The sequence below is a fragment of the Rhinoraja longicauda genome, chromosome 7, assembly GCF_053455715.1.
Source record: "Rhinoraja longicauda isolate Sanriku21f chromosome 7, sRhiLon1.1, whole genome shotgun sequence".
Lineage (NCBI taxonomy): Eukaryota > Metazoa > Chordata > Chondrichthyes > Rajiformes > Arhynchobatidae > Rhinoraja > Rhinoraja longicauda.
This window is the reverse complement of record NC_135959.1, coordinates 39,304,940-39,319,979: the sequence shown is the minus strand read 5'-3', so window position 1 is coordinate 39,319,979 and position 15,040 is coordinate 39,304,940. Positions and strand designations below refer to the sequence as shown.

Below are 15,040 nucleotides of genomic sequence, written 5' to 3'. Positions count from 1 at the left end.
TGTGCGGGGATCACTGGTTGGCATGAAGTTGGTGGCCCTAAGGTTGTATCTCTAAACTAAACTAAACTAGACACCATGGATCAATGCTCCCATGTATTTCAGAAGATCATTTAGAATATTATGTGCAGTTCGGGTTCCCCCATTACTGGAAAGATGTGGCTTTGGAGATAGTGTAGATGAAGTTTAATAGAATGCTGCCTGAATTAGAAGGTTTCAGCTACAGGGAGAGGTTAGATAGACCTGGATTGTTTTCTCTGGAACATCGGAGGTTGAGAAAAGACTTGAAGACTGGATGGTGGCAAATGTTGTTTCTCTATTGAAGACTGGAGGGCGTCAAATGTCGCGCCCTTCTTTACGAAAGGCTACAAGAAACAGCCTCAGATCTATAGGCCAGTTTGTCTTAACATCTATGGTTGGAAATTTACTAGAGAGCATTCTGGCTGATAAGATATACATGAATTTAGATAGACAAGGGCTGATTAGGGAAAGTCAGCATGGTTTTGTACATGAGAGATCATGTCTCACGAACCTGATTGAGTTTTTTGAAGATATAATCAAAAAGTTGATGAGGGGAGAGCTGTACTTGTGGATTGGATTTCAGCAAGGCATTTGACAAGGTTCTGCATGGTAGATTGCTCTGAAAGGTTGGGTCACATGGCATCCAAAGAGAGCTAGCTATTTGGGTAGAAAATTTGCTTCATGAAAGAAAGCAGATGGTGATGGTGGGAGGATGTTTTTCAGACTGGAGGCCTGTGACTAGTAGTGTACATCAGGCTTTGGTGCTGGGCCCATTGTTGTTTGTCTATATCAATTGTTTGGATGAGAACATACAAGGCATGATTAGTATGTTTGCAGATGACACTAAAGTGGGTGGTATTGTAGATAGCGATAGCAAAGATAAGTGTGAGGTGTTGCAGTTTGTGAAGTTTAACGGGAGAAGCCCTACATAGTGAATGGCAGAGCTCTGGTGAGTGTTGTAGAGCAGAGGGATTCAGGTGCAGGTATACAATTCCTTGAAAATGGTGTTGCAGGTAGATAGGGTGGTCAAGAAGGCCATTGGCACATTGGCCTTCAACAGTCAGAGTATTGAGTTTAGAAGTTGGAAGATTATGTTGTAGTTGTACAAAACATTAGTTAGGCCACATTTGGAGTATTGTGGTCAGTTTTGGTCATCCTGGTATAAGAAAGATATTGTTAAGCTGGAAAGAGTGTAGAGAAGATATATGAGTGTGTTGCCAGGACTCGAGGGCCTGGGCTAAAGGGAGAAGTGGAGCAGGCCAGGACTTTATTCCTTGGAGAGCAGGAGGATGAGGGGTGATCTTATAGAGTATAAGATCATGAGAGGAATAGATAGGGTAAATGTACAGAGTCTTTTAGCCAGAGTAGGGGAATCAAGAACCAGAGGACATCGCTTTAAGGTGATGGGGGAAACATTTAATAAGAACCTGAGGGCAACATGTTTACATAAATGTCTTTTTGATTAAGTGTATAAAATTATGAGAGGCAAAGATAGGATAGAGTGTCAGAACCTTTTTCCCAAGGTGGAAAATGTCCAATATTAGATGGAATAAAGTGAGAAGAGAAAAATTTAATGGAATGCAGGGCAAGATTTATACAGAGAGTGCTGAGATCCTGGACTGGGGTGCCAGGGGAAACGGTAGTGGTGTTTAAGAGGCTTTTGAACAGGCATATGGAGGTGCGGGGAGTAGATGGGATATATATCATGTAGAGGCACATAAGATGAGTTCAACTTGGCATCATGTTCGACACAAACATTGGGGGCCGAAGGGCGCAAAACTGTGCTGTACTATTTTATGTTCCATGTTCTAAGAATGCAAAAAACATTCAATAAAAGGTTAATTTCTATTTTTAAATAAATCAGAGGTATTCTAATTCATTCAATTTCAAAAGGTATTTCAGAGAGTCATTTCCATTAAAAAAAAAACTTAGGATATCCTCATTTACTTATCGTTAAATAATCATGGATATTAATCTTAGAAATGGAATACAACAAGTGATTGCTGATAAATTTTTAAACTTTTATCCCACATAATGCTTAAACTTGCTGCCATTCTACATTTCCAAGAGCACAGGAAAGAAAAACAGTCCAGGAAACATTTGCCTACATTTATTTCTTGATTTGTTCTCAATGTTCTAGTTATCAATCTTAAAAATTGGTTTGTTCTTTTTCCAAAATTCCACTTCATATATTATTTTATATTCATCAAGCTATTACTCTTTCTAGCCTTAGTTTCGATTGAAGGTTTTCAATTTATGATAAAGAATGTTAATTGGAATTCAATTTTTCACCCACTATTTGATTAAAAAAAAAATTGCAAGTCTCACAGGAGATGGGCATTTCCAAATCATTTTATTGAGCAAATACTTGTCAAATGTGGAATATGACTGCTTTAAATAAATCCAATTAAATCCCTGAATCCAATGCACAGAAGGAAATCTATACCCCAAAGTATCCATCTCACTGGATTTATCAGGTAATTTTCTACTCTTTCAGCTATGTTTTAAAGATAGAATTTAGTAACTAAGTATGTAATAGGCTATTACACCAATTATGTTCTCGGCCTCATCCACCCATGATTGAACTGTACTATGATGCCATCCATATTTAGGCTGCACGTATGATTTACTGTATTTGTGTACTTGAATAATAGTTTTTTTTAAAAATAGAAGCATTGTTTGAATCACAATGTATAAATCCATTTGTTCTATGGCTGAAAAAATGTTTATTAAAAGATGTTTAATATTGTGGAAGATTTTGACAGAGTAAATATGGCAAAACTAGGGTAGAAATATACCCATGGTCATATGTGCTGAATGCATGGTCTGGTAGCATTAATCATGTTACAGTGGGATATATATGTGGTACGTTGTGCTTTTGAAATCTGGTTTCATTTATTTAATGAAATTTCTATTTACTCTTTCCACTCACAGCAAGGTCTGTACTGAGGGAACAAAAATTTCATATAATTGACAAAGCTGATGAAAATTTGTTTTAATAATTAGGAATGGACTGTCCAAAAGGGTGATGGAACTAACATCAATAGAAACTTCAGAATAGAATTGTACTGAGAAAATAAATATGTGCAGGGCTATTGGGAAAGAAAGAAGTGGAAATAATGGAAAACTTTAAATGTATGGTGCAGGTACAATGAGCAAAATGCCCTGTTTCCATTTTATTCTTAAATTTCATAGCACAATAATGGAGCTCCATAAAATATATCCAGAATTGTTCTAGGAGAATAGTTCCAGATGCATCCAGGATTGAACAGATTAATGAATTAATGATCATAGTTTACCCACAAAAATAACACTTAATTGCACCATCTTTAATTTGTTTTTGGAGTAAGTAAAATGCAATTATGTTCAGAATAATCTGACATTAAAAATGTTCTTTGGTTCAGCACATTTTCCCCATGGTTCCAAGCTATGTTATCAATTTTGCATCAGGAACATGCAAGCATTTTCAATGCATAATGTGGTCAAAGTACTTAGGGGCATAAATTTTTATTTTATCTTTAATGCTGTGACTTCATAACTCTAGAATTCTCATTCCGACCACATATTAGGTACTGAAGCTGTCTACTCATTATTACAGATGTACCTCTGTCACAGAATGTAGAATAAAGGAAAAACCCATACAAATGTCAGGCACTCTCTTTCGATGGGAGTGGTGCACACAATAGCCATTCACAATTGCATTGAAAACTGGTGTTTCAACAATTTAAATGTTCCAGGGCTGTCTTTGTGCTGAGCATTGGTGATATAATAACATGCAGATAATGCAATTACATTTGAACCCTGAGCTAATACTTTGAATTATTTATGTTTTAATGTAGCAACGGATGACTAGTGCCAGAATGAAAATTTGAAAATAAAATTATAGATTCACTTTCTTTTTGGAGTTTCTCAAATGGCTTATCGTAGCACTTTGAGGATTCTAACTTTTTAGGGAGCTTATTAAGAAGACATGGAACAACAAGCAAATGGAGGAGCATGTGGGAAAATTAGGCACACTAGTATGACCCTTCTCACTCAATCAAAATCAGTAGCAAAAATTCAGGTAAGAGAAGCTAATCATACACTTCAACATGAAGGTCAGAGCTCATAATCTTCCTGAATCTTTCATCTGTTGTGATTGACAGCATGACTCATCTTCTTATTACTTATACATTAGTAAATTATATCGGTTTTCATTTGAAAACATGTATCTATCACCTGTGCGCAACTGTGATGACTAGTCGTTTGTTCTGTAGGTTCTACAATACTCCAAATATTTCCATTGTTTATAGCTAATTTTAAATGCACATGACCACAAATCTTCTTTGTTCATGTTTTCTAAAGGACAACCAAATACAATTATTAGATGGATGAGGCGAACTGTGCTATTAAACTACCAGCATTCATGAATCATTTAGCTACTGCCGTAACTGAACTTCATTATTCATTGATAAGTCACTGTAGCGATACAATAGATAAACATATTATCTAGGACATTTTGCAGCATTTTTTAACTTTGTGGTAACTGTAAAAGTAGAATTTAGATATTAAAACCTTACTTAAACCAAATTTCTTTGTAGGTCAATATTGTTGGATGCATAAAATAAGCAGAAAGGACGATGAATCTGGAAATAATCCCAATGGCAGTCAAGTAACCTTTTCTTTTTATGTGAGGTCTGAGTGAGGATAAAGCAATCTTGCACTGATAGACTGTACCTGAATGGCAACTGGTGGTCTTTGGGTAAAATGGCAGCAGGCTGCAGGGTCCCTTTCTGCTTTAAAACTGGTATGGTTCCAAGATGGAGCTGTGTGTTTGATGACATATCCAAAAGGAAACTGGTGTTTGTCCTTTAGTGTCTCTATTGCATGCCACTGATTATCTCCACTGTCTTTGTAGTACCAAGAGTAGAGAGGTGCCAAATATGGTCAGCCAATGCAGGCAGGGTCCAACTGCTGTGGAGCCCATTGTCTCATTCTTCTTGGGCCCTGGTGGAGCCTCAGTGGTTGAAAAGTCCAAGTCCTGAGGACACATTTCATCGATGCAGCCACTACCACTGCCCGAGCCACTTGCCTCGTCAACTGAAAAGAAAAATGAATCTAGTGAAAATTTACTATTTAATCAGAGCAACATCCTAAAGAACTCCAGTCTGAAGAAGGGTCCCAACCAGAAACATAATCTATCCATCTCCCTACACAGAGGTCAATTGAGTTCCTCCAGCGCTTCGTTTTTTCTGAAAGAGCGTGGTTTGAAATTGCTGACTATGTTATCTCCTGATAATATAATCAGCAATTCCAGCTACTAAGGAAAGCACCTGGTCAGTTGATCACATCAGCTCCGATAGTGGAGAAGGGGCCAGATTCTAGATTTTTGAAACTGTATAGGCAATTAAAAAAAAAAGATTTTTCCTTTTATAGGATTGTTATGGTCTCACCCCTTACCTACTCTAATACACACCAGCCCAACAACAACTTCCAGATCTCTCTTGCCATCCTAATTTGGAGGTCTGATCTTGCTTTGAACACTACTGGTGCATCTGATTTAGCCAATTAAATCACACCATGTGAACATGCAGTATCAACTACGGCTCATATCCTCTAAGCCTTTCCTATCCATGCACCAGCCTAAGTGTCTCTTAAATTCTGTTATAGTACCTACCTCCACTACCTCCTCTGGCAGCTCATTCTAATTTATATACCTACCAACCTCTGAGTGAAAAAGTTAACTAGAGCTACATGGTGGCATGGCGGTAGAGTTGCTGCCTTCCAGCGCTTGCAGCACCGGAGACCCAGGTTAGTTTTTGACTATGGGTGCTGTCTGTACGGGTTTGTACGTTCTTCCCGTGACCGCGTGGGTTTTCTCCGAGATCGGTTTCCTCCCACACTCCAAACACGTACAGGTATGTAGATAAATTGGTTTCATATAAATGTAAAATTGTCCCTAATGTGTGTAGGGTAGTGTTAATGTGCGGGGATCGCTGGTGGACCGAATGGCCTGTTTCCGTGCTGTATCTCTAAACTAAAGTAAACTACATCTACACAATAAGGTGCATCGGATTATCCTATAGTACAGTTTTGAACTAGAGAAAGAAAACTATCCTTGAAGACCTGTTCAATATTTAATCCCTAACCAACATCACAAAAAATTTCAAACCTGGTTCTTTTTCAATGGGAGATCTTGGTCATACTGTAAGGATACATGCAAAAATATCAATGATATTCGTGACAATAAGTTGTTGGTGGGAAAGTATGACCAGCAGATATCTAAATATTTTCAGGAACAAATGCACCACCATTTTATTTTTCAATGAGAGTGTAGTTGTAAAAGAAGTAGATACATTATACATTGTGCGCAAGTTCTTGTTTCGTTGGAAATTAAGGACTACTTTTTCATAATTTCTGATATTGTCACAAAATGTTGTATTTTCCTGAATTATGAAGAACATCTGTCGAATTGGTTTTCATACCTGTAATAGTGAGACTATGACAGATACAAAAACATGCGAAGAAATAGAAGAAACTTCTAGTAACAGTAGCAGAAGAAGGCAATGGTTCAGGTTTTGATCATTGGGATCTCTTTTAGGGCAGAGATGACCGTGCAAGAGGAACGAGTCACACATGAACTGAAGAGGGCCAATACCCAGTGAGTGGGAGGTTTGCCAGTGCTCCTCGGGAGCATTTTAACTAGATTGGAGATTATATTAAATTAATATTTCTCCACTGCTTTTACCAAGGAGAAGATAATGGAAGCTAAGGAATTAAGGCAAAGGAATTGTGACATCAGAGATCATACACAAATTAGTAAAGAGGAGACATTTGGCAGTTTTAAAGCACATTAAGTTAGATCCATTCTCATGCCCTGACCATAAGAAGCCTGGGAGGAAATTGCAGAGGCCCTTCCAGAGATATTTGCATCACTGTTAGCCACAGGTGAAGTTCTGGAAGACTGGAGGGTGGCTAATGTTGTGCCGTTATTTAAAAATGGCAGCCTGGTCAAGCCAGTGAACTACAGGCCTGATGTCAGTGGAGGTGAGGTTGTTGAAGGAGATGCTTAGGGACAGGGTCTACCAGCATTTTGATACACACGGACTGATTAGGAATAGTTAACATTGTTTTGTGTGTGAGATATCAGGCCTCACGAATTTAACAGCCTTTTTTGAAGAGGTCAACAAGAGGATTTATGAGGGCAAGGTCGATAATAAGGTCCCACATGGTAATCTAGTCTGGACAGTTAGATCACACAGAATTCAAGGTGAACTAGCCAATTGTTTTCAAAATTGGCTTTGAGGAACAAGTTGTGGAGAGTTGTTTTTTTCTAGTTGGAGGTCTGTGAGCATTGGAATGCCACAGGAATTGGTGCTGAGTCCACTGTTGTTTGAACATTAACAATTTGAATTTACAGATGACACCACAATTGGTGGTACCGTGGACAGAAAGGAAGGATAAATAAGTTTACAACAGGATCAAGATCAGTTGGGCCTGGGAATGGCAAATTAAATTTGTGTGAAGTATTGCACTTTGCTATGTCAAACTCGGACAGAATTTGCACAATAAATGGTACAGCCCTGGAGCACATTACAGGACAGAGAAATCTTGGAATATACAATGCAATACAATACAATATATCTTTATTGTCATTGTACAAGGGTACAACGAGATTGGGAATGCGCCTCCCATACGATGCAATAATTTAATTAGCTAGTCAGTATTAATTTAAACAACCCAATGAAACAAATTGTAACAGTTTTAAAACAGAATAAAGTGCATTATGACCTGGAGATCTGTGCCGGATCATTGTACATGGTACATGGTTCCCTAAAAGTGGTGAATTAGGGGAATAGATATATAGCATGCCAATCTTCATTGGGAAGGTTGTTGAGTACAAAAGTTTGAACATCATATGCAGGTGTACAAGTCATTGGTGAAACCATCTTAGAATAATATGTGCAGTTCTGGTCATCCAGCTACGATAAAGATGTCATTAAGTTGGAAATGTTATAAAAGGGATTCACCAGGATGTTACCTGGACCTGCAGGCTTGAGTTATAGGGAGAGGTTGGATAGGCTGAGGGGTGAATTTATTGAGGTGTGCAAAATCATGGGGGATATTGATACAGTGAATGGTCAATCTTTTTCCCAGGATAGATGAAAAAACTAGAGGGCATAGGCTTAAGATAAGCGGGGAGAAATTTAAGAGGGATCTTAGCAGCAACATTTTCACAGACGGTAGTCCGTATCAGGAATGAGCTACCAGAGGAAGACACGAGAGAAAGTGGATACAATTACGACATTCAAAAGACAATTTGGATGGTTTGGAGAGATATGGGCCAAATGCAGGCAAATGGGATCAGCCTAGAATACCAACTTGTCGGCTAGGACAAGGAGGGCTGAACCACCTTGTTGTATTGTCCTATCATTCTATGACTCTATAATTTCAATCCAAAGTTGCAAATATTAGAAGGAAGCACCATCTCTCTTCTATTCCAGACATAAATAGATGTGAGCACCTAGTTTCTTGGTCCAGGGAGGTATTGTATTTGCTTATTTATCAGTTCATAGCAGCACAGAAATGCAGCCATATTTCTTCGTCCCCAGTGAATTTCTGATCTTCTGAGAGTGGTGAGTCTGTGGAATTCTCTGCCACAGAAGGTAGTTGAGGCCAGTTCATTGGCTATATTTAAGAGGGAGTTAGATGTGGCCCTTTTTGCTAAAGGGATCAGGGGGTATGGAGAGAAGGCAGGTACAGGCTACTGAGCTGAATGATCAGCCATGATCATATTGAATGGCGGTGCAGGCTCGAAGGGCCGAATGGCCTACTCCTGCACCTATTTTCTATGTTTCTATGTTTCTATGTTTCCACTCCTTTACATTCCCCTGCCACCTAGATCCAGATCCCCACTGAAAATAAATGCTGCTTTAAAAGCAATTTATTGGCATATTGGTGTATATTAAGGGTTGGAATACGTGATCTCAACAGATTTCATATTTGGAATATGCGGTTCCATTCAAATATAGGATTGGTTTAAGTGGTGGTCATGATGGTGGGGTATCGTAGAACCAGTGTGAAGCATGATTGATGGGTGGTGTGAACACAGTGGCTGACGAGCCCATTTCCTTATTGTATCTTTCAATTCAATTAAAAAAAACAATATATTCCACTTGTGCATTACATAGTTTTTGGAACCAATGAAATGAGCAAGGAGTTTTTTAGTTTTACTTTTAGAGATACAGTGTGGAAACAGGCCCCTCAGCCTACCGAGTCCGCATCGACCAGCGATCCCTGCACATTAACTATCCTGCACATACTAGGGACAATTTATACATACTATAAGCCAATTAAACTGCATACCTGTAAGTCTTTGGAGTGTGGGAGGAAACCGATCCTGGAGAAAACCCACACAGGTCACGGGGAAAACGTACAAACTCCGCACAGACAGCACCCGTTGTCGGGATCGAACCCAGGTCTCCGGCGCTGTAAGTGCTATAAGGCAGGAACTCTACCGCTACGCCACCGCGGCCGCCCAGTTGACAATAGAAACTTGAAGGTATCCCTATAAAACCTCCCATTCACTCTTGTTTGTGAGAAGATTATGCTTACCTGAATCTTGGAAGTTTACATCATTTCCATTATAAGCATTTCTTAGTTTGTTAGTCATCACTCGAAGCGCCATGATTTGCTGGCGAATCATTGTGTCTGGTCTAGTGATGTCCACCTCTACTTCTGGGTTGTTAATCTGATTAGTCAGACCATCATTCATAACTTCAGGGAAGTACCTGCAGGTTTAAATTACTGTAAAATATCACTCAAGATTACAAAGCACTTTGATTGACTAGTGACCAACCGCATTAGTTCGAAAGCCAATTCCTCTTTATGTAAGAAAATATAATTTAAATATTGTGTTTATTAATAAATCGAAATGTTATCATTTGGTTATAATGAACCAATACTCTTATGGTATTATTTTATTTAATTAAAAATGCAGCCTACTCTTTGGAAAAGTCAAATCACAATAAATGTAGTCATTATATCAAATGAATGTTCACATCTCCACTATTATCAAACAATTTAGATGGAATATTATTACATACATCATTGACTTAACCAAATATGTTACAATGACATATCTGCTGCTCCTTGTCAATGGTCCCATGATATTTAATCAAGAAAATGGTAATGTTTTCAGAAAGTCTGCACCTTAATTTATTGCTAATATAATATATTTAAACAAATTTAATTAAACACACATTTATATAACATTGTAAAACAGGATTCTAATTACAGATAAAACTACAAATGCTATTCACAACTGCATCCATCACAATGTCAGTGCACATTAAAAAGATTATAAAAATTAAAGAGGTTTTTGAAGCAGATTAAGCAAGAGACAAGTCATAACAATCTAAGGGCCATGAAATCACTCTACTGTTTTATTCCAGCTAATTTCTTTTTAACTGTTTTATACAACTGGTGACACTGCAAGACAAAATGAAGGTACAATGGAAAAACAACTAAAATGCAATTAAAACAAATAACAAATGTAGATGTTTTACATTTATTAGCACCTGGAAAGGGCAGAGCGAGTTTGAAGTGTTTCCTTCGAGTTTGTTAACGGCCTTGTACTGATCACATCTATATACTAAAACTCTTGTTTGTTTGTTTGTTTGTTTGTTCCTGAACAGCCAAAACGGTACACGATAGCGCAACAATTTTAGGCCCACCTTACTCACCGTCGTCCCTTTGGTGCTAATGGACAAAGTTTCATTGAAATCGGTGTTATATTTTTTAAGTTATTCACATTTTAAAGTTTAAATCTATCTCCGACGGAGGGGGGAGGGAGGGGGGAGGAGGGAGGATAAGGGGGGTTGAGGGGGATGGAGTGAGGGGGAGGGGGAGGGGCGGAAGTGGGGAAGAGAAGGGAGGGGGAGGAGGGTGCTGCACCAATGCTGGAGAGGTTTGGGCCCAACGGGTCCACTTGGTCTATTAGTTTTTAAAGTCTAAACTTGAACTGGAATGCAACAAATTTTGAAGTAGAAATTGAATTAAAGAGTTTAGTTCATAAAGCAGCATAAATACTGTTGACCTCACTACTACATAACATTATTCTGAAGCAGAAGACCATTAATGTTGATTATTATGTGTGCCTTACTTCTCTTCTCTAGCTATGTAAAAAGTGGGTGCAGATGCAGCTGTGTTTTGATGTGCGTTAATGTTCAAAGATTCTGTTACATGGTTAGGCATGAAAATCTGAGATTGACAGATTTTTTTGACGTGTACAGTATAATGATGGGCTTCAAAGTGATGAGTGAAAGGTGTAGGCTAGCTATCCGGACAGCAGTCTACTTCCCTCCCTGCATACCTGCAGATTTTGGGACAATTTCTTTCCAGCTATTATAACGGTACCATCCTATCACCAACTAGGGAGCGGTCCTGAACCACCATCTACCTCATTGGAGACCCTCAGACTATCTTTATTTGGACTCTACTGGACTTTATCTTGCACTAATTGTTATTCCAGTTATCCTGTATCTGTACACCGTGGATGGCTCGATTGGAATCATGATGTATAGTCTTTCCGCTGACTGGATGAGCAGAAAAACATGTAGCTATAGAGAATAGATATGACCTGGAGCTCACTGATGGTATGTGTTAATAACCAAGATATATAATCATGGCTTCAAAAGGGAATTACAATGGCATCTGAAAGAAAATAACTTGCAGGACCATAGGGAAGCAATAACACAATGGAGCTGACTAGATTGTTGTGCAGGGAACTGGCATCGGTTGAGTGCCCTCCTTCTATGCCTTAATAATTGTACAGTTTAGTCCTCTCCACTATCTTGAAGCATTTTAGTCAGCTGGAATTTCATTACAGGTGAAATATTGGAGCTACAGACATTTCACCCATGCATTTTCAAAGCCACGACTAAAATTTAATCCCACTGTAATTTCTACAGGCAACTACTAGTCATAAAGGATGTAACTAGGGGATCAAAAATCCCCATTAATCCATCCAAAAAAGCAGTGGTACAGCTACCTCTATTCTTAATGAGACCAACAACATCAGAAAAGACCTGTCATGAAACCTGGTTTAGTAGCACATCACTCCTTTATTTATTGAGTCAACCTGGGCTTTTCCACATTATTTCATTAGCCGGTGTTGGCAAGCTTTGTTCAAATATAGGGCTACGGTGCATTTTAAAAACACAGGCTGAGATATAAATTGAGAGGGTCAAACTCTGCACACCCAAAAGATTTTGTCTAGTTTGGGAAATAGGTTAAAGTCAACGGATCCAGGGAGAGGTAGCCGACTGTATAGAAAATTTACTTCATTGAAGGAAGTAGAGGGTGATGGTTGAAGGCTGTTTTTCGGACTGGAGGCCTGTGACTAGTGGTGTGTCTCAAGGTTAAGTGCTCTGTTGTTCATTTCACTGTTGTTTGAAATCTATATCAATGATTTGGATGAGAATGTACAAGGCATAATTAGTACGTTTGCAGATGACACAAAAGGGGTGGTATTGTAGACAGTGAGAATGGTTGTTAAAAATTGGAGAAGAATCTTGATCAGTTGGGCAGATGGGCTGAAGAATAGTTGATGGAGTTTAATACAGAGAAGTGTGATGTGTTGCATTTTGGGAAGTCTAACCAGGGCAGTAGCTAGAGTGAATGGCAGGACTCTGGGGAGTGTTGTGGAGCAGATGGATCTAGGAGTGCAAGTGCATATTTCTTTGAAAGTGGCATCATGGGTAGATAGGGTGGCCAAGAAGGTTTTCGGTACATTGGCCTTCATCAATCAGAGTATTGACTATAGAAGTTGGGAGGTTACAGTTGTATGAGACATTAGCGAGGCCACATTTGGAGTATTGTGTTTCGTTTTGGTCACCCAGTATTAGGAAAGATGTGTTTAAGCAGGAAGGGGTGCAGAGAAGATTTATGAGGAGGGCGAGGTTGAGCAGGCTAAGACTTTATTCTTTGGAGCACAGAAGGATGAAGGGTGATCTTACAGAGGTGTATAAGATCATGGGAGGAATAGATAGGGTAAATGCACAGAGTATTTTACCCCACGTAAGGGAATTAGGAACTAGAGGACATAGGCTTAAGGTGAGGGGGGAAAGATTTATTAGGAACATCAGGGGGCAACATTTTTACACAAACGGTGGTAGTTATATGGAATGGGCTGCCAGATGAGGTAGTTGAGGCAGGTACTATCACAACGTTTAAAAAACATTTGGACAGATACATGGATAGGGTAGGTTTAGAAGGATATGGGCCAAACGCAGGCAGGTGGGACGAGTGTAGATGGGGCATGGTAGATTGTGTAAGTTGCAAATTAACGTGGGAGTTTATTTTGGCTCTATCACCGAGTTAAAATAGGGAATAAGTGGCTGAAAGAAACAAGGAGTTGTAACTTGAATCGCATTACTTTTCCTGAAATAACATTGTCATCACCAAACATTTTCAAGGTGAATCTAATTGGCTCACTCAAGATTTATTGTAGTAACATTGCACATTTGACAATTCCCAACACCATCCTTACAGTAGCAATGTTCAGCAGCTGCCAACAACCCCTAATGCAATCTGTTTGCAAATTAGGAGGAATGATATGTCAGATGCCATTTGTTAATGCTAATAAGAAGGGAAGGTGTCCTCCACTACATCTCACCTGCCTTTGGTGTGTCCATTCCAGCATTCTTCTTCATCAGACACACCAGATGTTACTTTATCATCACTACAGAGTGTGTAAGGCAGAGTGGACCAGAACTTCTTCACCATCTTCAGTTTCTCCTTAATATCAGTAACCTTGGATGTAAAGAGAGTAAAGAGCATTTCAGTTATCAATGTGAATGAAACAGAGTGATGTAAAGAAACTGGAAATTGTAAAGGAAAGGTTATAATGGTCATCAATAATTATTTTTTCACATGCAAGTTTTAAACAAACATTGCTTTTCATCTAAAATGGTAATTATTCCCTTTGGCAACATATTAACAGATTCAAATCATTTCTTCTTCTTGCGTATGGCGTGCACAGCCTAAAGTTGCACAATCTAATTCAAATCATTTGAAAATAATGTAGGGAAAATGTGTTTAAATTATCCTTTCAGAGGACATTATTATAATAATTTTATTCAGTTCAACCTTTTTATTTAGTTTGGTTTAGAAATGCAGTATGAAACAATGATATTCAGTAAAGATTCTGCTCACATTATAAAGAAAGGTCTACTTAACAGATATGAAATGGAAAGTTCAAGCAAACAATCAAATCTCAAAATGTAGTACTTTTTGGAAATTGGAACAATGCTAGAGATCAGAAAATGGTACAAAAATACTGCAAACACTCATGCAGGTCGGGCAGGTCTGTGGAAAGAGATCAGAGGCTTGTCTTCCCTCTGTCTCCATCTCAGGGATAGTGGCAAACATCCATTGCTTGCCCACAGATTCCCACAGTTATCTTAACTATACGTCCTCCCATCCTGCCTCCTGTAAGGAATCCATTCCATTCTCCCAGTTCTTACCTTCAGTTTAGTTTAGTTTAGTTTAGTTTAGAGATACAGCACAGAACCAGGTCCTTCAGCCCACCAATTCCTCGCTGACCAACGATCCCTGCAAATTAACACTATCCTACACACACTAGGGACAATTTACACATACACCAAGCCAATTAACCTACAAACCCGTACATCTTTGGAGTGTGGGAGGAAACCGAAGATCTCGGAGAAAACCCACACGGTCACGGGGAGAATGTACAAACTCCGCACAGACGGCACCCGTAGTCGGGATTGAACCCGGGTCTCCGGCGCTGCAAGAGCTGTGCCAACTCTGTTGTACCTGTTACCTCTGTTGTATTGGCTCCAATGGTGGAACTTTGCAAAGAGGTGCCTCTGAATTTCTGTCGTTCTTCGTGAACCATGGCTTCCCCTCTAACACAACTAAGAGCCCTGAACTACATCTCATCTGTTTCCCACACTTCTGGTTTCAACTCCACCAGTTTTCACAATTGCCCTTTGCATTTTCATTTTCTTTCTTTGTG

General features: G+C 39.0%; 1 protein-coding gene across 1 annotated transcript in view; it reads right to left on the bottom strand.

Annotated features, from left to right (window-relative positions):
* Positions 1-1,920: 1,920 nt before the first annotated feature.
* gpc6a (glypican 6a) overlaps positions 1,921-15,040 on the bottom strand; it is a 545,671-nt gene continuing 532,551 nt past the window's right edge. The window contains exons 7-9 of the mRNA XM_078402332.1: positions 13,676-13,812; positions 9,613-9,788; positions 1,921-5,097 (exon numbers count right to left, since the gene is read on the bottom strand). Coding sequence (XP_078258458.1) covers positions 4,895-5,097; positions 9,613-9,788; positions 13,676-13,812 — 516 coding nt within the window. The 3' untranslated portion in view covers positions 1,921-4,894. The remainder of the gene's footprint in view (positions 5,098-9,612; positions 9,789-13,675; positions 13,813-15,040) is intronic.